The sequence below is a fragment of the Cynocephalus volans genome, chromosome 4, assembly GCF_027409185.1.
Source record: "Cynocephalus volans isolate mCynVol1 chromosome 4, mCynVol1.pri, whole genome shotgun sequence".
NCBI lineage: Eukaryota > Metazoa > Chordata > Mammalia > Dermoptera > Cynocephalidae > Cynocephalus > Cynocephalus volans.
Window position 1 is genome coordinate 134,532,708 of NC_084463.1, and position 26,290 is coordinate 134,558,997.

The following is a 26,290-nucleotide window of genomic DNA, read 5'->3' on the forward strand; positions in this document are numbered from 1 at the left end:
TTTTTATTCCATACCCTTCTGTGTCCTGGGCTGTGCCTTCCTGCAGTGTTTCTTCGCTAATACTGTTCTCTAGGCCTAGAGGGCTCTTACTTTTATCCATCAAGATCTACTGCAAATGCCACCTCTTTCCTAAAATCTTTCTTGATTCCCTTGAATTTTGACTTTATCTTAAAAACACTGGGGAGATATTCAATGGCTTTTTAAAGTGAGGAAGTGTCATAATTGATTTGCTGTTTAGAAAGATTGTTCTAGCTACAGAGGTGAGAATGAGCTGAAGAGGGTCAAGGTGGGAGGCAGGAGGCCAAGTTGGGAGTTTGTGGCCGGGCAGTAATCCTGGTGAGAGATGGTGGCGCTTGGGCTGGAGTCACGGCTGTGGCAATGGAGACTTGGTGATCGTCTGTCTGCTAGGGGATGATGAAGTGAGACAGGAACAAGGGAGAATTCTAGGGTTTCGACGTGGGTTGTTGGACGGACTGGAGCTCCTCATTGTAGCCTCTTTTCTAGAGTTCTCCGATGAGCTGTTTAGACAGACGGTCTACAAGGAGACATGGCACTAGGGCTGATGTAGTGCTGCTTGCCTATGGCTGTATCCATTCCAACTGGTTGTTGCCTGTTTGTTCTAGTTATAAAATATTTTTAGTATCACCCCAGTAGTACCATCACCAGCCAACAGAGTAGGTGCTCATCTGTGCTTGGAGAAGCTAGGGAACACTTCAGAGGGAAGGCCGCATAGCAGTTATTTGCTAGAGGGTGTGTAGTGATTTACTAGGAGACCCAGCAGGTTGAAGGGCATTCCGCGTAAACAGGGTAGCACATATAAAAGATAGGGGCATGAAAGAGGCCATGATGTTAGGGACCTGGAATATTGAGACTGAGAGATGCTTCTCTGTGGCCAGGCTTGTGAGGAGGATCATGGACCCTTCTCTCCTGTCCCCCCCAGGCAGGTCTGGATATTGCTCTTCTTATAACGTGGCAGTGAAAGCATTAGTATGCCTGTGTGCCTTTCCAGCCTGAAGGAAGGAGCCCCAGCTTTTGCCTCTGCTTCTTTAGGACCGAACACAAGTATCTGGCCATAAATGTCCAATAAATGCTTATTGGATGACTCAGGAGGGAGCCCTCGAGCTACAGTGTGCTGAGGGACTGGCCTTTTTCCCTTCCTTTTCCCCAAGACTGTTTTACTTCCAGATGGCTCCTTATTTCCCAGCCATTGATCACATGACTCAGACTGATCAGATCTTGGCTTCCTTGAAAATCTGCCCCCAGGGTCCACTGGTAGATGAATTCAGCACCCCTCCCCACACGCACAATTCCTGTCGCCTCTGTTTGCTTTCCAGCCTCAGGGCTGGCGGTTTGGGGTTGGGGCTTGGCACTTTGTGACTGCGTTCAGTGGAGTTGAATCTGAACCTTGGGACTTGGTGCTCAACCTCCAGTAACTCTTGGCAAGCAGTTCAGAACCATGATACCCTCATGGGGATTAGAAAGCCCGAGTTCAAGTTTCAGCTTGGCCTTTCTTACTCATGCAGCCTCAGGCAGGTCGGTTTTGTAGGTCTGGGCTCCTATTTCTTAGAGTGAAACGATTGCCCAGTATTCCTGCCAACTTAGCTGAAATTCAGGGATGCTGTGATTGTAGGGGCTACAGAGTCTGAGGCCTGGAAGGATCCTGCAGTTCCTACTGTTGGAGACATTGGGAGTCCAGTGCTCACTCCTGTCTGGAACTTTAATTTTTAGCCACTGCCCATGGCCAGAAAAGAACATGTGGTTTTTATAACCAATCTCTTTGATGGAGAAAGAAAAGCCAGTGAGCCCCTCTTGTGTGCCAGACACCTAAGTGCTTTCTCTAAATTTCTCCATTTCGTCCTCTCAGAATCTCCCGAGTGGGGTGGGAGATTATCAGTCCATTTCTTGGACGAGTAAACTGAGGCCCAGAGGGGGTGAAGTCGCCCACAGGGAGTCTCACCCCTGCCGTGCAGCAGCCCTTTCCATTGGGTGGGCTCGGTCCTGGCTGCTGCTGTGCTGTCTAACCCCTGCCTCCTCTCTCCCACAGAGAGCCAGCTGCTCCCAGGGAACAACTTCACCAACGAGTGCAACATTCCAGGCAACTTCATGTGCAGCAACGGGAGGTGCATCCCGGGTGCTTGGCAGTGCGATGGGCTGCCCGACTGCTTCGACAAGAGTGACGAGAAGGAGTGCCGTGAGTGGCCGGCCTGGGCTGGGGCTGGGGCTGGGGCTGGGGCTGGGCAGTCCGCGGGCAGGCTGTGGAGGCCTGCTCTGACTCGAGCCTGTGCACTCTGCTTGCTGTGAGTTGCTGGGCTGGGCCTCTGGCCAGCATTCCCGCCCTCTACACTCTGTACCTGTCTCAGAGCAGCATGGTCTTTGCAGAAGCAGGGGTCAAGGTGGCAGTAGAGCCACAGCTTTGGGAGAGCAGAGGATTCTAACGTCAGGCTCTACTAACCCTTACCCTGGGGTGCTGTCATTGCCTTTGCTCTACATAGGAGCAATCTGAGAATCCCAGAGGTTTTGTTGCTGTAGCATCTCACACCAGCAAGGAGCGGATCTGGCATTGGTGCCCAAGGCTGCCTGACCTCAAGGCCCATGCTGATAACCATCTTGCAGTACATTGTGGAGTTTTCTGGATGATTAAATGAGGTGTAGCCTGCAAGTGTCCAGCAGGGAGTTGGTACTGAATAGGTGGTAATTCTTTCCTCCATCCCCTTTCTCTGCTGATAGATATGGCCTGGGCCTTTGCCGGGGGCATCATGTTCAAATGGGAACCACCAGGATGTGGTGGTCTTCCTTATCCTTTCTCCCTTCCCCCCACTTCCTTATTCCGCCTCTCACCCATTTTGTGCCCCTGAAACATGGATGACGTTTGGGTCCTGCTCCCTACCCCCATGGAGGCATATTCCTCTTCCTCCCTGAAGTTTGCCTCTGCAGAATGAGCTTGCCTGTGGTCATCCTCCGGGGCATGCTGGCAGGTAGGAAGCACACCTGGCGAGTGGTGGGCACAGGGTTGTCTAATGGGTGACTGCCCTGGGACCACACAGCTGGACAGGGTTCTTGGCTGTTCCATGGGCTTCTGCCGTCTTTCTGGAAGCCAGCCGAGGATAGGATAATAATTTGAATTTTTATCAAAAAAGTTAAAAGCCGTTCCCAGGACTTGAGGCCCAGTCTCTTGACGTGTGGGAAGGAGCACTACGTTTGGAGCTCACCCTCTGGTGCCAGCCACTCCCTCCGTCCGGATGTGCTCCCTAGGGCAAGCTGTCTGCTCTGAGACCCTCGATACAGGGATTCAGTATTCCTGATGCCTGTTCCTGCTCTTCAGAGAAGTTTCAGGGAGGGGACATTGGGAGAATTTATTTTGGGGGGGGAATTTTTCATTTTGTTGCATGTGATTTTTCTGAATAGATCACTGTACATAATGCATTTTTATGTTTGCAGAATTGTTTTTGAAAAGTATTACATCTATTTCAGCTTTCACTTATTTCTAGCCTGGCTTCAACATTGCTAGAAATGTAACATTTATCGTTTGAGTTTCAAATGAGATAGTATGTGTGAGCTCTATAATCTGTCCAGTTTTGAGGATTATTAAACACTGTTCAAGTATGTGGAATTACCATTTTTGGGATATGGTGTGTATTTGAACTCCAGTAAATGCGGATTGTTGTTAGCTGAGTTGGGAATATTCAGCACATGAGAAATTTGTTAAGGAATGCAGGATTAGGAGTCAGTTTCTAAGTCTTATTCACAGCTTTGTCCATGGCAACTGTGGGATATTAGTGTCTTCTGTGATGTACTCTGTCCTCTGTCAGTTTAGTCCTGTGATTTTAGAATTCATGCTCAAACCAGAAGAAGTGGTAGAGAGAGAAGATGGTGCTGGCAGCTGCTTGTAGCTAGTGGGTTTGGTTTGGAACAGGCTCATTCTTGGCTGTCCACCATTTTTTTCTCATTTGCTACACTTAACCCCTAAGTGTGGTGGAGACTTGACTGGCATTTATTTAGTCTTTTGATCAAAACATAACTAATAGGCCATACTCACAAACACGTGCCTTAACCTCTCCTCTGTTGCCCTTCTTTTTTTGTCTTTAACTTGTAAAAACAGAACACTAGAAAGTTTAGACAATAGAGGGAAGGAAAAAAGTCCTTTTCCTAAAACAAATTCACTTTCAACTTGAATCTCTTACCTATTCCCTTCCAGTTTAGGAGTTGAGAGTTTGAGCCCTGGAGAAAGACTATTGATGTCCACATCTAAGCCCCTGCTCTCTGCTAAGGGGGCTGTGTGATCTTGGGAAAGTTACCAGAATGTTCTAAACTTTAGCCGTTGGGAGGATTAAAGAGAATTCGTTAATCTTCTGGGACCTCAATTTCCTCCTCTCCATAATGGGAGTAAGAAGGCTTCTCATCTATAGCATTGCTGTGAAGTTTTAACGTGTGTGCAGCACACAGCACCGTGCCTCCATACGGGAAGTGGCTTGTTAACATTAAATATTATGGGTCAGTCTGCACCAACTATTTTATGTGGTCATCGTCATGGGGATGTAGGATTGAATTACCTGCTGTTTTCTACTTAATGTTAGAGCTCCTTGGTTACATGTTCTATCTGGTACTCACGATTGTTGTCTTGTGAGGCTGCCTAATGTTCCTTCAAGTAAAGACACTGTAATGTAACCATTTATTGTTGGGTGTTTAAATCACTTTTGCTTTTTTACTTCTGTGGATCAAAATGTGCCAGGATCAATGAAGGAATATATTCATACCTAGATGACAGAAATACATGATAGTTTCAGCCAGAGCCCGGGACGGCAGGGCTGTGGTCTTTAGGGTGACCGACATGACATGCTTCCAAGGACATCCTGGGAGTGGCTGATGAAGGATTTGTGTCACCTCCTTTGAGGGAGGGAGACCGGCTCTGCATCTCAGTCATGAGTCACAAAGCCCTTTCTCCAATTCTTTGGCAAAGCTGTGTACTTAAGGGCAAGAGAGTTAATGTGGCCAACGTTCTCACCTTGGAAAGGTGATTTGCCTCAAGTGCCTACAGAGCTTTGGCATTGAGACGATCATATGCTCTAAAAAACAGAATTCTTGCCCTTTCCAAAGGGCAAGGAAGAGCCTGGAGAGAGGGGTCTTGTGGTGGTGATATGAGACAGTGAGCAGCTCTTCTATATCCACAGCAGAAGAAAGATTTTTTATAAGACAGGAAGAAATTTTTTTTATCATAAAGGTAATAAAATCACATATTGTAAAAACTGGAAGGAGGAGAAAAACAAAGGAACCACATGTAGAATTTCTGTACTCGAACAGATCCACTGTTAGCATCTCGGATGTTTTCATTCAGGCTTATTTCCCAGTTGTAATCACCATGGATATACAATTTTATATTTTGATTTTTTTCCCATGTAGTATTTCAACATGTTAACATTTTGTATGTTTTAAAAATATTTCTTGTTATCATTTTCAGTGCCTAGATAATAGCCCATTAACTTGGTATAATGTAGTGTATTTACTCATGATTTGGCATTTACTTGGTTTCTAGTTTCCACTATTGGAAATAGTGTTCACTGTTGTGAACCTGAGGGTAGACATAACCTTCCCCCTGTTTTAAGAAATTTTCTTAGGCTAGATTCTCAGCAGTGAAGAAATGACTACGTTGAAGGGCAGGAGCCTTTTCTGGCTCTTTATAAAGACTCTGCCCAATTGTTTTGCTAAAGGTTTGTACCAATTTGCTCCCTTGTTGGCAGTGTGTGATCATTGTGACTTTATTTTAGTCTTGGCAGTGTTGGGTAAAATTTTCAAAAAACATTTTTTCTGCTTAATTTAAATAGTTGAAAACAGTGATGTATTTTATTAAAAAAATTATTTTTTTATTACCTGGTGAAGTTGAATGCTTTCCCATACCTCTATTTATTAGTTGTATTTCCTTGTGAAATATCTATTCATGGACCAAAATTAATTACCAGCTGGGTGAAGACATTAAATTTTCTGCCTTATGAAGCTGGAGAACCTTCTTAGAGTTTTGAGAAGAGGCTTATTTTGGGATACTTTTTGTGTATTTCTGTTCTTAGTAGAATGCCCTAAGAGATCATTTTATCCGAATAACTTTTTTTTTTTTTTGGTAGTAAAAGGAATAGAGAGATGTTTTAGGAAAATGTGGATAGTCCATGAAAGCACTGATTATGGCGACAGTGATAGTGTGTACTTACTAGAGCTTCCTCTGGGCCACACTATCCCATGTGCTTTTTGTTGTATTAACTCATTTGACTGTCACAAAAGCCTATGAGGAAAGGCCTGTTGTCATCTCCAGATGAGTAAACTGAGCCACAGGACTATTATGCACAGCTTGCCTATAGACCCAGAAAATAAGTCCCCATAACCTTCTTCCATCAGAGACCCCAGTGGGATCTTTCAGTCTTTCTCTGCACATGTTTGCTACCCACTGAATGGGACCACACTGTTATCATGACATATTATCAAGCGTAACATGCTTTTTAAAAAAATTTAAAAACATTGATAATGTTTTTCTATGGAAATGATTTGGTTTTTATTTATTTTTTAAATTTATCAATATGCAATGTAGTTGATTTTTGTGGCCCTTTACCAATTCCTCCCTTTCCTCCCTTCCTCTCCCCTCCTCCCATGGAAATGATTTTTAAAATGCGATAAAGTGGCTTTTTGTCCTGTGAGTGTCTGAATGGTAACCTCAAAGAGAACGTACTTTAATTACTGCCACTCGCTGTAATAAAGTGGCAATCCAAATGTCCAGAATCTACATGTGACTTGGAATCAGGCGCCGAAAGATATCCTTCCAGTTTTGTGTCAGATTTTAGCTGCCCTAACCAAGTGGGGGAGAGATCTGGAATGTTTGAGATCCTCATTGCAAAATGGTTCATTTTCTCTTTTGGAAAATGATATCGATTAATGTCTTTGAACAGGTTAAGTACAGACTTTTAAATTCTCAGGCCATTTGTTTGTGTGTGTCTGTGTATGTTTGGTGGGAGGTGGAAGGGGAGTAAATTCAAAGACTTTGTCAAATGATAAAATTGTGATGAATCTCCAAATCCAGAGACACAGAAAAGTAGGTGCAAAAATGGAATTTGAATTTAATTTGTTTTTGCTGTTTGTGACCATTTTGTGAGCATGCCTTCTAATTGCTCTAGTATGATGGCAGAAACCGTGAGAAAAGGTTGAGAGGGCAAGTTTGGAATAGAGATCACCAAGACAAAAGGGGAAGAAAGCCGGGGTCGAGGTTCAGGCCCCACATGCTTCCCTTTCCTTTTTATCGTCTTCCTCATCTTCTGCCTCTAGGTGGCACCACATGTAATGTTTTCTTTTAAGCCTGGTGCTACTGGACAAGCAGAGATGAGGGGAAAAACTGGATTCTGAGTCATTGTCCTCACCAAGCCTTAACAGGAATTCAGCTGTTTCATCAAGGCACCTGATGCTTGGCTGCATGTGTGAGATGCCCTGGAAATCAGGAAGCTTCCATAGGATGGATACGGCTTGCTTCTTATTTTCTTAGGCTCCTCTCTGTCCTTTCTTAGAGAAGAGGATGGTGACAGCTGATGTGCTGGGGCCTGGGAAAGCAACCTGTCAATGAATAGTGGAGTGCAGCCACATTGGGGTTTAGTTTCCCCTTCAGCTCTGTGAAAAGCTGTTTTGGGTTGAATGGGTCCCTGCCAAAATATGCTGAAGTCCCACCTCCTAGTACCTTGGAATGTGACCTATTTGGAAACCGGGTTGCTGTGACGTAATTAGTTAAGATGATGAGATCATACTGGAGTAGGGTGGGCCCTTATCCAATATGAATGCTGTCCTTATAAGAAGCTAATGAGAAGATATGAGGGAAGACCAAGGGACAACAGAGGAAGAGACTGGAGTGACGTAGCTGTGAGCTGAGGAATGCTAAGGGTTGACGGTCATCCCCAGAAGCTAGGAAGAGGCAGGGAAGATTCTGTCCAGAGTCTCAGAGGAAGCATGGACCTGCTGAAACCTTGATTCCAGATCCTGGCCCCCAGAAACGTGAGAGAATAAATTTCTGCTGCTTTAAGCCACTCAGCTTATGGTACTTTGTTGTGGCAGCCCCAGGAAAGGTGCTACTTCCTAGGGACCATTAAAGCCATCTGGGCTTTCGTGAGCCCACCTTGGCCAGTAAACCCCTGTGCTGCCCTGCTGCTCGGGAGAGTCATGCTTTTTCTGCTTTGGGCCGACAGCTTTGCCTTGAGAGTGGGGTGTCTCTTTTTCTCTGTGTCTTGGTTCTGGCAAGCCATTGTTTAAGTGCTGAATTCCAAAGCCCTTCTGAAGGAGGTGAGCCTTGGAAAACAAAGCTGGCATGTGGAAGAGTATAGAGAATGTCAGGTGTGTCAATGCTATGCTTATTAGACACTTCAGAATGAAAGACATACTCGTGGTATGAGAGAAATCCATGACCTATGTGTATTAACGTTGCCCCTTTTCTAGACCGAGCCGTTTTGTTTGTGTATTCGTGTTTAAATGTCTCAGGTAGTTCCGGGCATGCTCCCCACTCCACTTTATTTCTTTCATCTCGAATGTGAGTCTGTAAATCCTGTGGTTAAGAACAGGGGCTTTGGGGCCTGATGGTGCTGGCTCCCCCTGGCTTCCATTCGTGACTTCTGAGGCCCTGGTGCTGCTTTACCTTACTCTACACCTATTTCCTCATCTGTAAAATGGGGACAGTAGCAGTGCCTACTCCAAGGTGACATGTAAAACATTTGTTAAGAAGTATGTCCAGGACATAAGCCAGCTAGAAAGGAACTGTCCTTAAACAATCAGTATTATTTCCTGGTGCAGACAGGATGGTGATCAGCTCTGTAAGTCCTCACTGAGCTAACTAGGTGAGGCTCATAGCTGGGCGCCTGGTGTAAGTGAATCGTTCCGTAAGTGCTACTTATATTATTCCCTTAGGCCCAACAGTGCTGGTGACATTCCTGGCCAGTGCAATGCTAGAAGCTTCTGCTCCAGACTGCCCTCTCCTCCCCTCCCTCTTCTTCTCAGTTTAAGAGCTTAGGCCATAGGAACACCTTTGTGTGCTCGGTCAACATCTTTTTGCTTGAGAGTCTTGAATACACAGTCCTGAGCTCTCATGAAATTCCCTCAGCTTAGGGCTCTGGGGAGCCAGCCAGATACCTAAGCTGGTACAGAAGGAAGAAAACAAATATTTGAGGGCGTGAGGCGAGCCAGGCTCCTGAGGCAGCAGGGGAGGAAGTTTGGAGGTGCCTCTTTTGCCGTCATGGACCTGCCATTGGCCCCCACTCCCCCAGGGGCCATCGGCTGTCTCAGCTCTGCTGGAGCCGCATGCAATGAAACTAAGTGGATTTTGATGGTGGTGTTTTGCTGCATTGCTTGAACCGTCTTCTGCAGCCTTGTGGCTGTGTAGTCCCCGCCACCTTCATGAAGCTGCCCTGAAACAAGCACCGCTCCCTGTGGCCTCTAGCATGTTAGGCCCAGAACTTGTAGGCGTAACCATCTTCTGGACCCCTCTTTCCACTCCAGATGTGTGCCTTGAGGTGAGGAAAGACTTTCAGGTCACATGTTGGAATCACAGCATAAATTCCCAGCTAGGCACCTGACAGGACATTTCCAGGTTTTCAGGCTGCACTTGACTTGACATGAATTTGACCTTATGCAAACCTTTAGGCTCCCGGTAGATTTTTGAAGATGCTGGTCATTTTACACCAGGTAAAGAAATACAAAGCACATCAAAACTCTTTGGGTATATTAGTTTCTTAGGGCTGCTGTAGCAAAACACCACAAACTAGGTGGCTTAAAACAATAGGAACATAGTCTTTCACAGTTCTGGAGGCCATGTGTCCAAAATCAAGGTGTTGGTGGGGCCGTGCTCTCTCTGAAGCCTCGAGGGGAGGATCCTTCCTGGCCTTTTCCAGCTTCTGGTGGTTGCTGCAGTCCTTTCCTTCTTTGGCTGTACGTGCGTCACTCTGGTCTCTGTCTCCATCATCCCATGCTGTTCTCCCTGCGTGTCTGTCTCTGTGTCTTTATGCTTCTGTGTCCAAATTTTCCTCCTTTTATAAGTACACTGGACATTGGATTAGAGCCTACCCTAATCTAGTAAGACTCATCTTAATTTGATTATATCTGCAGAGACCCTATTTCCAAATAAGGTCACATTCACAGGTCCCAGGGCACTATACGACCTACTACACTGGGCAAATATTCACAAGATAAACCTCCCAGGGACCAGCAGCTACCACAGGATGAGATCTTCGCAGACTCAGCTCCTGGTGGTCCCGATGCTGTGTGGATTCTTGCCGTGTCCACTTGGAAGTATTTCATAGTTATTTGTTTACCCCTCCTTGATAGCATGGTGGTTATGGAACATGACCAACCAAGAGTTTACAAAGAACAGGAGTGGTTTGAAAGCCTAAGAGAAGTGATTTAAATGAGAAAAATAAATGTTTTATAAAACAGTGGTCTGTATGTATTCATTCTTCTATCACCTGGTGCCTTGACTCGACTACTTCCATGTTGAAAAGGTACCCTGAGTGCTAGTTAGTGTGTATGGCAGCCTATGAAAGTTCTGTGCCTTTTAGAGCCATGGGGGTGGGAAAGGTGCCATAGATTAAATACAATGTCATCGGCTCTGTGCCCTCCAGCCCTGCCTGGTAGCTGGGAGGGCTCCAACTGGGGGTCCCAGCAAGTTTGGGCTGCAGTCAGGTTTGGTTTGTTCTGTACAAGGACACTAAAAGCATGAGTTAGTTGCCAGTGTTTATAAATTGGGAGCTTGCACATAGAAATTGGGATTATCAGGTTTTCTTGAAAAATCAGATTTAACATTAGAATGTTTTCTGCACTCGCAGAGAACCTTGTTCATTCTGCATCTGTCATGCATTTCACCATCTGGCCCTTTCTGAGGCCTCCGGTGTTTCTTTAGTTCTAATGCACACTTTTTTTCATATTTCCCGGTGGGCTAAGAAAACATGGCATCCTAGTTTAATTGGCAGAGATTTTTCTTTCTTAGTTACATATAAAATAGTGATGTGCTTTGCATTTGGTGGCATCTTGCATTCAATGAAATACAGTAATTTTCTTTGATCGTTAGCATATGATGTTACAACCAAGGGTACGGAACATTTCCAAACAGATACATGTGCCATGTGTGGATGTTTTGCTTAGGGTGCTGTGCTTGGAGGATAGGAGGCAGGGTGCCAAGGGGGAGGGACCTGGCTCTGGAGCCACGATGCCTGTGTCACATCCTGGCTCCATCACATGGGGTCTGAGGGACCTGGGCAGCGACTTAGCTTCAGTTTCCTCATAAACTCCCATGGGATTTTTGTGAGGATTAAATGAGTGAAACGCTTGAAAAACCTTCAAACAGCAGCTGGCACATTGTAAGCACTCAGTAAATATTAGCTATAGGTTTACTGGCAACGCGGAGTCTTATATTTCTGGTTTAGATTCCAGCTGTGCCACTGGCTAGTCCCTTCCCTTCTTGTAGCCTCAGTTTCTTCATCTGTGAAATGGGGGCTGGTGTGAAAAGGGGGTAGTGTGAGAATAGATGTGAAAGTGCTGGTGTCTGGTGTGTTGCAGGCACTTACTAAAACACACTTTCACATCTTCTCCCTTCCCCAAGGATGCATGTGCTCTGTGAAGGGGAGTCTCCAGGGTTGCCAGAGAATTTTTGATCCAGGCTCCCTCAGGCTCTTCAGGCATCAAAGATGGGCTGTATGATGAGGCATAGATTCTGTTTTCTAACAGGTTGTCTCAGCTATGGAAGGGAGGCTGTTCTATTTCAAAAATACTGTGGATGTTCATGTCAACAGCACATTAGTCAAAATTAGCATCTCCCCTTCTCTGAACCATTTTCAGGAGATAGAACCTAGGGACCCTTTGATAGCCTGGTTTGAGGGGTGGGGGTTGGAGGAGCCCCACACCAGCTACATGCTTTTGAGCTCCCATTGCCCCTCCCCCCCAGAAGGTGAGAAGGATCAGACTCTAGCAGGGATCCTGGTGCCCCCTCCCTTGGATGGGACAGAAGACCCCAAACTCTCTGGTTAGGGAAAAAATTGAGCCAATTCTATCGAGTTAAGGCTTCCTGGAACCTAGAGAAAAACCAGGAGGAACTTATCCAATTAATTTAATATCTTCCTGGAGAAGAGCAACTCTTTCATTTCTGAGATCACCAATCCTCCCAGTTCTTAGAAAGTTTTGTTTCATTATTTAGCTGAGGCTCCCCATACCTATTTTTTGCTGATGCCATTCTAATCCTATTCTGGTGGCAACCAGGGTGACTTGGATGGCATCTGCCAGAATCCCACCAAGCCCCTTCCAGATCCCTTGTTCCCTTCTAGGTGATAGCAGCTACTGGTTGGGACCAGCCACTGCTTTCTTGGAACTACCAATTTAAATGCCAGTACTGTCACCAGCCGAGAAGCTATTGGTCTGGAGTCATCTTAAAGTCATCTTTTAAATCAACTCTTTTGCACAAATTATCAGCCACGCTTCATCTCACTGGTCCTCCTCAACACTTCCAGAGAGCTTCTTATTATCAGGTCTGTGTGCTGTCTTTTCCCTGCCTGCAAGGGGAGAATCTTAATGAAACTGCTCCGAGCTAAGGGGTGGGAGGGGATGTTCATGTTCCTGTGTTGTTGGAATGAGTGTGGCCAGGTTGCCTGGGCCCCTGTCAATCCGGCACGTTCCTGTTGCCAGGACTTGGCTGTAACTGCATGATGTAGTCAGTGGTAACAGGCTCGGTAATTGCTAATAAAATTTAAATGACTGCAAAATCACAGAACATCAAAAAAATTTTTTTTCCTGGCACATCCAGACAAATCTTGCTGATCCAAGTGAGGCTGTGACTGTGCAGTCTTTTTATTTTTACTTTTTTATGCAGCCTTGCACTTTCATCTGCAACACAGCTAGTGAGCAGTTGCCAAGTGGCTTTAAAAAAAAAATCCAGAGACAGATGAGAAAATAATAATTTCAAAAGGAGGATGTGGTACTTTCTTATAATGCAGACACGTGACCAGAGAGACCCTTGCTAGTAACATTCGAAGATTAGTTTTCTGAAGGTTTAGAGTGGAAGAGGATGTGGGGAGAGAATCTTTGAGGTCAAAGGTAACTGCATACCCCTCTTTGGAAAGCATTTCAGGAACTTTTGGCTTTTGACATGGTTGTTTATACCATGTCTTTTGTTAAGATCCCTGCAAGAGGAGTACCATAAAATGTTGGGAATGCCTTAGGGCTAGAAGACTGTCATGCTTTCTAGAATATGGCTGGAAAGAAGGGGACTGACACAGGTTACATGCGTGTATCCTGTGTTCTACTGTACGGCAGAGCCTCAGCTTCATTCTAAATTAAAATACAGAGGATACACACACCAGAGTTGTTTATTTCTATCATCTGTGCCCTTTATATTGGAAAGATGAGGTTTGGGAGGCAGACAATCAGATTCTGCATGGCTAGAAGGGTTGTTTGCTTCTCCTGTTCTTTTGAGATCTAGCAATAAAGCCTATGATGTTTGCCAATCCTCCTGAGGAGGAGGCGAGGAGAGTGGAGCTGAGCATTTTGTGTCTTTGGAAGGAGGGAGAGAGGCCATCCTGCCGCCTTCTTGAATTGCACAGAGAGGTAAGAGAGAGAATGGTTCAAGGATGGATTGGGCATTGTTGGAGAAGTGGGTGATCCCTTGGCTGTTTTGAATATTTTGGCCAATGAGAGGTGGACCTGAAGCAGGGTCCTGCCTGTAGCTGTGTGTTTGTCCCTGAGGCTGTGCATGCGTCACCATTCCTCTGCATGTCTCAGACCTTGTTCCATTGAGCTCCTGGCATTCCCTGCTCCTGGGTGCTCAAGCCACCTATTCACATCACTGTCAGCAGCCGGGCGGCAGGATGGGAGAGTGGTGGGCCACCGAGTGAAGCCATCAGATGACAGGGAGCAGATGGTCTTGATGTGGAATGTGGCGGGCCTCTGCCACTTGCTGTCTGATGTTAAAATCCAAACTAGGGTTGCTCCCAGTTTCCTGGAATGTTTCTGTGGTGCAGAGGTGGCAGTGCTGGGGCTTTTGATTCAAGGCTGGGCTCCTTCATCTACCCTTTTCCCTGTCCCTGCTGCCACTCAGGGCCCACTCTGAGTGTCCCCTGAGAGTTTTTTCCATTTAGACTTTTCATAATGCCAGTGTCTTAGTCTGTTCAATCTGCTATAACAAAATGTGGTAGGCTTATAAACAACACCACTTATTTCTCACAATTCTGGAGGCTGGGAAGCCCAAGATCGAGGTGCTAGAAGATTTGGTGTCTGGTGAGGGCCTGTTTCCTGGTTCATGAACAGCTGTCTTCTTGCTGTGTCCTCATATGGTAAAAGAGGCAAGAAATTTCTCTGGAGTCTCTTTTATAACGGCAGTGATCCCATTCATGAGGGCATCACACTTATGACCTAATCACCTCCCAAAGGCACCAACTCCTGACACCATCACATTGGGGATCAAAGCCTCAACGTGTGAATTTTGGGAGGACACAAACATCTAATGCATTGAAGGTTAGAAGAACTGTCATGGAAAGGGAAAGCCTGAGTACAGCCCTGAGGGTAAAGAGGCTGGTGCACATTTAGGCCACCTGTAGTCATTCCTGTGGCTAGACAGCAGGAAGCAGAGAGATTTCCAGGGGCTGCTTAGAGAAGTAGGTGGTTGGTTAATCACTCAGGGCCTCATAAGCCAAGGGAAGGAAGTAGCTTGTGCTTAGCAGTCAAGAGCATGGACTCCAGAGTCTGATGAGTGGGTCATATCACGTCCTCATACACCCTTGCTGTGTGACCCTGGGCACGTTACTTAACCTCTCTGTACCTCAGTTGCCACATCTATAAAATGGGACAGGAAGGATATCTTGGGCTTATGAAGATGAACTGACTCTCTGTAAACCTCTTAGAACAATGGCCGTCACACAGTAAGCATTCAGTAAATGTTAGTTGTAGTTCTTTTCATTACCTCATGCTTTGAAATCTCCTGTGCAAGAGTCACAGCAAAAGAGTCATAAATGCTTTCCTACTGTCATCTGACAGTCACCAGACTAACCACCGTGACATGACGGGTAAATTTTCTGAATGATTGAAGGAGTGTTATAGTGTTATCTTGATGGCTCTGCATGAATCTGCTCAAAGGATGTTGCCAACAAAAAAGAAAGAGAAAAACAAAACAAAGCTGTGAGTTTTCTCTTGAGTAACAACAGAATGAAGGGCTAAGGTGTTCACTACCTGGGCTCCCGGGGTCTTAGGGACAGCCCCCAACCAGTACTTCCTGTAGTGTGCTTGGTGGGTCACCTGGCTCATTTAATGTAGATTTGGGGATCCCAGAGAACAGAATCCCAGAGACAGAGTCTGCATCTTCACAAGCACCTGGTGAGTCTGGTGCTTGCTACATTTTGAGACTCATTTGTCCTGTGATTAGACTAAGTCTGGATGAATGAGGAAGTTGCTTGGGCAAATGTTGTATTGTCAGCATCTTTCCATATCCAGGTAGAAGGGATGCCCAGCAGAGCATCCCTTTTGGTAAGTCCAGGCAGGTAGGAGGCACCCCAGCTAGTGTGTTGATCTCAAAACAAGCTATTCTGAACAGAGAGGGCTGAGTCATGTGATGGCGACATGATTCGAGTTAGTGCTCTCTTTTGCTTTTAAGGCGCTTTGGTGCGTGTTATCTCCTAAAGAAATCAGATGGATCACAGGTGCTCTCATCACAGTGCCCAAGAAAGAAAATGACTTTATCTGAGCCAGAAATGAAATTCTCAGCAAGAAGTGCCTGGCCTTTGGGAATCTCGACAAGTAATGCCAACAGGATTATATCCCGTTAACAGTGGGCATCTCAGGGAGGTGGGATAATGATAATTGTTCTTTTCTAACTTCATATCTTTGTACAGGAGGTGGTGTGTGGAGTGCTTGAGAGTATACAAGCCTGGCATAGGCTGGCTGGGGTTTGTCCTGGTTCCTTTGCATACTGGGCACATTATTTCATCTCTCTGTACCTTGGATTTTTTGTCTGTGAAATAGGGAAATAATAGAATAGTATCTCACCTCATAGAGTTTAAATACATTTATACTTGTTAAGTATTTAAGACAATGCTTGACCCTTACTTAGCTCTTGAGAAGAATTAGCCATTTTATTAATAACATCATCATCTTTAACTACATGCAATTGGTAGTTCTTGGACAATTAAAAAAAAAAATTAAAGAGGAAAGGGAAAGGCTGTCCAGATCATAGAAGTGAATGTGTGAAAGGTCTAGAATATCTGCCATAATGACCAGTAGGGATCTGATGGGATCCAGCTCTCCGATTTGGGACCTGATTTTTCATCTGTCCATTGAGGGTAGGACGCCTGTCAAACTGTGCTAACGGAAGTGCCAAGGCTTAGTGCCAAAGCGAGAGAAAGGAGAGCACCAGAGTAGTGGGGGCTTTGGCTTGGACCCTTTTCCCTGCTGGAGGCAAAACAGCCACAGGTCTATTTTATAAAGATATCTGTTGGGCCTTGCATAAGATTTTCTTTTCGCAGAACGTTCTCTGGTAAACAGGCAAAAGGTTTGATTCTCATCCGACTCACTCCCTAAGCAGCCTTTTTTTTCCTTTCTTTAATCTCTTCTTGACATCTGTGATTCCAAAGACAGTGCCATAATTGTCCTTTTCCAGAACAGAGCTCACTTCCACCTCTCATAGCATGGGCGTACTCAGAAGTTTATTTTTTATAATGAGCCAAAATCTGCTTTCTGAAGCTCTTGAAAGGTAGCAATGGGGTGCCTTCAGTGTTAACGAGTTCCCTGTCATTAGAGGCGCTCAGGCTTGTGATGATTTCAAATCCCAGCTTCACTAATTGCTGGCGGTGCGACTGGGTAAGTCTCCCTGCCTGAAGAATAAATATGAGGATGGATGCGGCGTGCTCAGTACAGTCAACAACAACCCCGCTCTCATAATCAGAAGTGACTGGTGAACACCTGCTTGGAATCCTCTTCCCGTGACCCTGGAAGAGAGCTGCTCAGACCTGTTCTTGGTTGCAGATGGCTTCTAGGCAGTCGTTAAGATCTCTCTTCAGTGCCGTTGACCTGCCAATGGGCCCTGCACCGTTAGGACATCAGGATTTTCATGCTTGCTATAGGGACTGCCTGGAAACGATGTATGACCACCTTTAAGAAGTTGTGGGTCCTTCTTTATAAGGAATCACCCTAATGCTTGCAGTGAACTATGGCCACAGATGAGGTGATGGACAGGGTTCCATAGCATCCTTCAATTCCAGTCTTCCCTTCGGCCTGCAGGGTGTATTTCAGAAGGAAACATAAACCGTGGATTGTATAATCATGCTCTGATGCAAACCAAACTTTGGCAAGTGTGAACGGCTATGAAAACAACACGTATATGAAACACACTTCCTCTGGGCTCTCTATTTAACGTTTCAGTTCTTGTGCCAGGATTCCCCCTGCCATTTTCTGCATTTCAAAAATATTTTGTTTTTCATTCTAGACAATGGGAGTACAGAGGCAGATTTGTGTCATCACCCAGTTTATTAATTCTGCCAGGCTTTGTCTCCTGCCGATCAGCAATCCTTGACGTCTTATATTTAAGGCTGGCCCTCGGGAAAATTACACAGGGGCAGCATTCTATTTACCCTGTGTATGACTGCAGAGAACCTGAGTACAACCACCCCAAAACAAACAATTGAGAAAACACAACAGTTTCTCTGTGAGTGAATTCCAGGGTAGGCTGGTATGCCGCAGCTGAGCAGGGTAGGGGAGCAGGCCGTTTTCTGTTCTTGACTCTGTACAGAACTTAGAGCATGGGATTTTATTTTTCTGAACCTTTCTTTATAAATAGAAATGTGTCCTCTGGCATCTTTCCAGAGATACTGGTTATTTACAGGATTGACGTCACCCAGTTCTTTGATAGAAGTTTAGAACTGTAAAACACTGATGGAAACTGCTGCTTAAAAAGAACAAAGATGGATGGGTGGGTGGGTGGGCAGGTGGATGGATGGATGCATGGGTGGATGGGTAGGTGGGTGGATAGATGGATAGATCTATGGATCAATGGATAAAGACAGGGACTTCTCATTCTATGACCACATCCCCTCCTGGAAGCCTTCCTTTCCTTCCTTCCCAGGCTAGGTAGATGCCTCTTATCACCGCTCCCATAGCACTGCCTTCCCTACCTTTGACTTGTAAACAAGCAGATGTAGTAAAGGTCTATAGGTACCATCTTTCAAGCAACATTAGAAGCTTCAGGTCAGCCAGGAAAGGGTCTGCATACAACTTGTTTACTGTTATCCCCACACCAAACAACGTCAGCTCCTTGCACGTGGGAGATGCTCAGTACACATTTGTTGAGTGAATCAATGAAAGAACAATGACTGTTTGCAGGGACTCGTGGGAACAAATTATTGCTTGCATTCTTGTATCTCTTTCAATGCTGCTCTCAGAGCAGATGGGATTGCTAAGCAGGAGTAGGATTCCTCCCACCTGTAACACACACACACACACACACACACACACACACACACACACACACACACACACACACACACACACACACACACACACACACACACACACACACACACACACACACACACACACACACACACACACACACACACACACACACGACTTTAAAGGGTCACCTGACTGATTTGCTTTAACAGCCTGTCCTCATATCCTCCCTTCCCACCTCCCCTGACCTCAATTCCTACGTGTTAATCATTCTTCTGAAGGTAAATATCCTTCCAGGTTCTCTCCTTTTTCCTTTGCGTTCCAAGGGATGTGAACTCTGGGAGAGTCCCCCCACCAAGCCTTTGTGTAAACACCTGTTATCATCAGCTTGAGCCATTGTGTCCTGATATTTTATTTGGATTTAAAGACCAGAGGCAGGGGACTAATGAGAGCTTTTCATGGTCAGGAACAGAAGGTACCTGGCAGCTTCAGTGTCTTCTCTATTTAATTCCAGGCTGGTGGGGTACTCACTGTGCTTAGCACAGCTCAGGGGAGTGGCAGGCAGCATGATCAGCGTGGTGGAGCCAGCCGTCCCCACTCAGCCATTGCCTGTGTAGCCTTGGTGCCTGTGTGCAGAGAAACCAGAACATTGAAAGTCACTTGCCTGTGGTCTTCCTAGTTAGTATACTTTGCCGCAAAGAACTGGCTCTTGCTGTGGGTGAACACCCTGGCTTTTCTAGGCCTTAGTTTTTTTCATCTGTAAAGTGACTTGATCAACTTCACCCTTAGAACTACAGACCTCTGTAATTTTAAATGGAATGTCCTCCTTGTGAAAATACACAATGGTTTTCTTCCACGTGGGCATTCACATGTAGGAATGGGTCTGGGTAGGTTTAGAGTTATGCAAAATGGTGGAGACCCTAAGTGAGCATGTAGTGTAGGGGGTCTGGGGTCAGACTGCCTGGATGTGAATACTGATGCAGCTTTACCTGCTGGGCACTGTGCCCAGTGCTCTGCGTGGATAATCTCATTCATTCCTCACAGTGCCCCACAAAGTAAGTCCTACTAGTATTAGTATCCCCATTATACAGATGGAGAATTGAGGCTTAGAGAAGTTAAGTAACTGGCCAAAGCGCTTGGGTGACAGAGTCAAGTTTTTAATGCAGACATTCTGGCTTGAGTGAGCCGATGAACCACTCTGCTATGCTGCCCCCTGCAGGTAAGTGCATGCCAATGCAGGTCTGTACAGACGAGGTTTTTAGGGTTCGCTTGGTGCTCAGGGAGTGCATATTGTGTGTCCTGTACAACACATTCCCACGTCTGCCAAAAGAGATTACATTTCTAGTGTCTGCAGTCATGCTTGACTTTGCTTCTCAGCCCTGGAGGGTACAGCAGGGGCATCAGAACCTTGATGAGAGTTTCTTTGCTGTCTCTGCAAAATCAGCAGCCAACAAATCCTAGGGCACTCTGAACTAAATATGTGTGGTGGGAGGGTGCCCAGTAACTCTTCTTTCACCCCCAAGACCCTCCCTGTATTCCAGGCTGGAGCTTCTCAAACTCTGTGTGCATTCAAAAGGCCTGGAGATATTGGTAAAATGCAGATTCTGACTTAGTAGGTGTGGGGCAAGGCTTTCTAGATTTATAACAAACCTCCAGGTGGTTGCTGATGCTGCTGGTGTGAGGTCTACACTTTGAGCCATGAGGATCTAGGGTCCATGGTGTCCAGGGGGCTAAGCTGGCTGTGTTGGAATGACCGACCCAGAGTCCTTAGTAAGCAGCTTCCCAGGACCTTCTGGGAGATTCCCAACCAACAGGTGTAGGGTGGGACCCAGGAAGCTGCTGGTGTTCCAGGGACCACACTATGAGAATCATTGCTTCACTCGGTGGTTCCTATGATCATCAGAGTCCCTGGTGGATTGAAGCCAACTTGGGAAAGATTGGTTCTTGGGCTGGGGTATGTCCGGGAGCCCTCTTGTGTCCTATTTCCCCAGGTGAGTCTGATCCGCACTCAGGTTTGGGAATTTTTGCTGTAATTACCTCTTCACCTCTTTATCTTTAATCTCTCCTCTGGCCCCAAACTCTCCCTCATACTAGTGTCCTGTCACCTCTTGCTCTTTCTCCTCTGTTGTAGACCATGTGTGACTCCTCAGCCCTCTGCAGCATGGCTTTTGCATCCACCACAGTAATGCACTTGCTCTGGGGAAGATCTCCAGGAATCTCCTAATTGTTAGGAGCAGCAGGTATTGCAGTCTGTCCTAACTTGACCTTTGAGCATCACTGGACACTGTTGACCACATCCTCCTCTTCTCTCCTTTGCTCGCTGTGGTTCCACCCCCGATCCCTGGCTGCCCTTCTGCCTTCTTGGTCTCCTTCCTTGAATCATCATTCATCAAAAAATGAATTCGTCTTTCCATCTAATACATTCTCCCTTGGAGATCTCATCCACTCCCATAAACTAGTGATGCCCTGAAGTCTATTTGCTGAATGGCCTTCCTAAACCACTCGTTAGATTGTGTCACTACTTCCTTGCTTACCACAGAGGTAGTAGAGCTGAGTGTGGACTCCAGAGTCAGCTGGCCTGGGTTCACGTCCTGGCCCTGCTGCTTGTCTGCCAGGTGCGAGTTGCTGAACTTCTTTAGGCTGAGGTTTTCGCATCAGGAGGGGGAAATGAATTGCCTCATCTGTCTGCTTTGATTTTTTTCTAATCATTGGTAATAAGAAATGGGACTAATTCCAGCCCTTCAGTGGCTCCTAGAGCCCTCCAGCTGGCCCTGCCTGTCTCCTTGGCTGCAGCTCTCTCCTGCACCTCACCCTCAGCCCTGTCTCACAGCCCTGTGCCTTTGCACATGCTGTTTCCCTCTGTGTCCCTGTCCTCCTGGCACAGGCTTCGAGTCTTCATGGAGGCTCTCCTGCCTCCCCAGGAGCAGAGAGCCATGTCTTCCTTCACACTTCTGTTCAGTCATGGAGGTTCTTTGGAAGCCTGTGTCCCACTGTCTTACTCATGCTGGTAACATGGCTCAGTCCAAGTCTGGAAGCCTCAGAACCAGGAAAGCTGATGGTCGGATTCTCAGTCCAAGGCTGAAGGCCTGAGAGCCGGGGGTACCACTGGTGTGAGGCCTGGAACCCAAAGGCTAAAGAATCTCAAGTTCAGATGTCCACAGGCAGGAGAGAAGAGTTTATCCCAGCTTCAGCAGAAATAGAGTGAAAGATTTGCCTTTTCCTTTGTTTTTGTTCTCTCCAGGTCCCCACTGCATTGGAAGGTGCCCGCCCATGTTGAGAGTGGATTTTTCCCACACAGTCCTCTCAGGCTTACATGCTAATCTCTTTTGGAAACACCCACATAGACACACTCCAAAATAATGCTTTACCAGGTTTCTGTGTATTCCTTAATCTGGTCAAATTGACACCTAAAATTAATCATCACACCATAACTGTTTCTGCCTCAGAGATTCCTTTCCTTATCACTCAAACTAGCCATATGGTCACTGACTATTACATCTCATATCATTAAATAGTATGTAGCACTGTTTGATTTTTAAAATTTGTTTTTTCTATTCTTCCCCCACTGGAACTCTGTGAGAGCAAAAAAGACTTCCCCTGCCTTGTGCAGGGTGCTGTCCATCCATGCTGAGAACAATGCCTAGCACATAGTCACTTATCCACAGACAGTGGTGGGAACTGAGTAATATTAGTAGCTTACACTTATACAGGGGAATCTAAGACTGTTCTACGTGCTTTTCATTTAACTCCCACAATAGCTTAGTGAGGTGAGTACCATGATCATCATCTCCATTTTACAGTTGAGGAAACTGAGGCACCAGAAGTTATATAACTTGTCAAAGATCATGTAGCTAGAAAGTGGCAGAGCTGGGATTTGAACTTAAGCGGCCTGACTCCAGCGTTGATGGTCTTAATCATGCCACCACACTGTTGGATGAGGAAATGAATGTGGGGCATGAACGATGAGCTTGTGCCCATCCTTTCTGAGTGCGCACATGGTAGGGCAGCTTGGTAGCACTGGGATTTAGTCTGGTCTGAGTTCACATTTTGCCACTGACTCACGTTTTGTGATTTACTTTGCTTGTGTCTGGGTTGTGGGGAGAGAGTACGAAAAAATCTCTCATCTCATAAAGAGTTAGGTTTTAATGTTCTGGACACTCCTCTTCATTTTCACTACTGACTATGTTTTCCTTGTGGTTTTGGCCACTAGGAAACTCAAACTACAAATTGAGCCCTGATGCTAGAATTCATGTAATACTTTATGGAGTGCACTATATCTACTATCTTCTTTTCTTCTGCTTTTCCCCATAGCATCCCATTTTTCTAATTTTTAACGGATTTGTTTTTCTAAGCCAACTCAAATAATTTATGAAAATAAATTATGAATTTACAGCAAAGAAATATATACGTATAGTGTGTCCCTGGGTAAGTTACTTAATCTCTCTGACTGTCAGTGTCCTCTGTGCCATGTTGGTAATCATTACTGCCTCACAGTATTTTGGTGGAGCATAAATGGAGGAAAGTCCATGGGAGCCCAGGGCACATAATAAGCATTTTGTAAAAGTCAGTGTCTTTATCATCTTCTCTCATTTACTGTGAGAATGAAAGAATCTTGTACTAGTACCTGGCACAGTGCAGGTGTTGGAACGTGGTTTAATGTGCCATGTTGAGACACTCCTATACACTACTAACTGGTGAGCTCTATTACAAAAACCGACAGCAAATGACAGGCTGTCATCTTGTCTTATTTTTGATGGTTACTTCCACTACAATAAATTGGTTTTTGAACAGCAGATAGATATTAGGTTTAATAAGTGGAAAAAACTCCACTGCTGTGCAGGGAGGTCGTACATAAAGCCCAGCTTGATGATTCGAAAGCATTTACTGGAAAGAAAATGAATCAGACCCACATAAACTTTTTATTACTATGGCAACTGGGTATTTGCCCAGCCCCTGTTTAGCTAGATTATAGTATAGCAGTGAGGAATGTCAATTCTTATGTCTCAATTGCCTATCAGCTCATAAAATATCCCAGTTGACATAATAGTTGTTGCTGGATAAAATAGTTCTATTTTAAGGTGACCCAGTCACCCATTTCTTGGTACTAAGCTACTTTGGGAGCTTAAAACAAAACAACAAAAAAACTCTAGAGTTATGATAATAAAAGGTCTTAGCCCTTACTGGTGCCAGGCATTTTCTCATTTAATCCTCACAACCACTTTGTAAGGTAGGTTTCATCACCCTGTTTTACAGATGAGGGATTAAAGGCCAGGACTGTTAGGTAACTTGCCCAAGGTCATGGTTCTGGTAAGGGGTGGGTCCAGGATTTGGATCCAGGTCTGTCTGATTCCTAACCCTTTATTTTTAACCACTAAGATGGGTTATTTATTTCTTTAAATCAGAAAAGACAAAAAGAATTAAAGAGTATTAACCTTTCCCTAGTACATTGACATTTCAACCTCAAAACTATTGACATTTTGGGGCCAGATAAGTCTTTGTTTTGGGGAGCTGTCCTGTGCGTTGCAGGATGTGTAGTAGTGTCCTTGTTCTACCCACTAGATGCCAGTAGGACATCCCCCAGCCCCTTGCCCCAGTGTTGCCAAATGTTGCCTGGGGAGCAAACCAGAAGAACTGGGGAGGGATTTGGCCTGGAAAAGAGCAACTCATTCATTTCTTCTATTACCAATCCTCTTACATCTCAGGGGTTCCCAGAAAGTTTTGTTTCTCCATTTGGTTATACTCAGAGGGCTGTGCATTTATCACCACTATCTAGTTTTAGAACATTTTCATCATTCCAAGAAGAAGCCCTAGACCCATTAGCAGTCATTTCCTATTCCTCCCTCTCCCAGTCCCTGGGAACCACTAATCTTTTTGTCTCTATGGATTTGCCTATTCTGGACATTTCATATAAATGGATTTATATATGTGGGCTTTTATATCTAGCTTCTTTCACTTTGCATCATGTTTTGAAGGTTCATCCGTATTCTCATGCATCAGTATTTCATCCCGTTTATTACCAGATAATATTTTGTTGTACAGAATGTAGGAGTCTAACTTTCTTTTGCATGTGAATTTCCAGTTGTTCCAACCATTTGTTGAAAAGATGATCTTTTCCCCCAGTGAATTTTCTTGGCACTCTTGTCAAAAATCAATTGACTGTAGAAATGAAGGTTTATTTATAGAGTCTCAATTTTATTCTATTAATCAGTATGTATACTCTTATGCCAATACTACAAGGTCTTGGTTATTTTAACTTATTATTTTTGAAATCAAGAAGTGTTAGTTCTCTAAATTTGTTTTTCTTTTTCAATATGGATTTGTCTGTTCTGAGTTCCTTGTGTTTCCATATGAATTTAGGATCAGCTTATCAGTTTCTGCAAAGAAACCAGCTGAGATTTTGATAGAGATTACATTGAATTGTAGATCAATTTGGGGAGTATTGCCATCTTATCAATATTAAGTCTTCCAATTCATGAACATGGGATGTCTTTCCATGTATTTACATCTTCTTTCATTTCTTTTGATGATATTTTGTAGTTTTTAGTGTACAAATTTTACACTTCTTTTATTAAATTTATTCCTAAGTATTTTATTTTTTTCGATACTGTGGTAAATGGAACTGTTTTCTTAATTTCATTTTTGGATTGTTGATTGCTAGTGTGTAGAAGTACAATTGACTTTGACGTATTCATCTTGTATCTTGCAACCTCACTGAAATTGTGTGTTAGTTCTAATAGCTTTTCTGTGGGTTTAAGATTTTTTTTTTTTTTTTTTGATATAGGTACTTACTGCTATGAATTTCTTTCTCTGCCCTGCTTTAGGTTTATGTCATAAGTTTTGGTATGTTGTGTTTTTGTTTTCATTCATCTTAAAGTATTTTCTAATTTTATTTGTTATTTCTCCTTTGATCTATTGAGTACTTAGGAGTGTGTTATTTAATTTCTACATATTTGTGAATTTCACAAATTTCCTTCTGTTATTGATTTATAATTCCACTCCATTGTAGCTGGAGAACATACATTATATGATTCCATTCCTTTTAAATTTATTGAGGTTTGTTTCATGGCCTAATAACATTTTTTCTGTCTTGGAGAATGTTTCATGTACACTTGAGAAGAATGTATATTCTTTTCTCAGGTGGAGTGTTCTATAGATATTTGTTAGATCTAGTTTATTTATAGTGTTGTTTATGCCTTGTGTTTCCGTGTTGATCTTCAGCCTAGTTATTCTATTCATTATTGAAAGTGGAGTATTGAAGTCTCTATCTATTATTATTTAATTTTGTATTTCTCCCTTTAATTCTGTCAGTTTTTACTTCATGTATTGGGGTTTTGCTTTTAAGTGCATATAATATGTCTTCCTGGTGGACTGGCCATTTTATCATAAAAGTCCTACTTTGTCTCTTGGAACATTATTGTCATGAATTCTATTTTGTCTGGTATTCATATAGCCACTCCAGCTCTCTTGATTTCAAATAGTCTTTTTTTTTTTTTTTTTTAAGTCTCCCAGGCTATCCTTATATGAATTGAGAGTACTTACAGGATAAGTTAGAATCTGAGGATCAGTGTTTTGTCTTTAAAGTTAGCCCAGAGCTACCAAGAGATAACAGCTGTGGGATTATCTGATTCCTGTGACTGCTGTTGAAGGCATGTAGAAAATGCCAGATGCCTTTGTGAAAACCTTTCCTGGAGCAAGATTTATGGTAGGTTAAAGTACTGTTTTCCTGAAAGTGTTGTTTTCAAGGTACATCGTGACAGACAGAGTGTTCTCTTGAGTAGCCTTGTCAGAGAAGCCTGAAGGAGCCTGCCTCCCTCTGTCTGTGAGCTCTGTTGACTCTTACCCCTAATGTCTCTGAAAGTCTTGTGTTGCT

General features: G+C 44.5%; 1 protein-coding gene across 2 annotated transcripts in view; it reads left to right on the plus strand.

Moving 5' to 3' along the window:
• The window catches only part of LDLRAD3 (low density lipoprotein receptor class A domain containing 3), a 231,769-nt gene that overhangs the window by 70,074 nt on the left and 135,405 nt on the right, over positions 1-26,290 (plus strand). For both annotated transcript variants that reach the window (XM_063095443.1, XM_063095444.1), the window contains exon 2: positions 2,045-2,191. In XM_063095443.1, the coding sequence (XP_062951513.1) occupies positions 2,045-2,191 (147 nt within the window). The remainder of the gene's footprint in view (positions 1-2,044; positions 2,192-26,290) is intronic.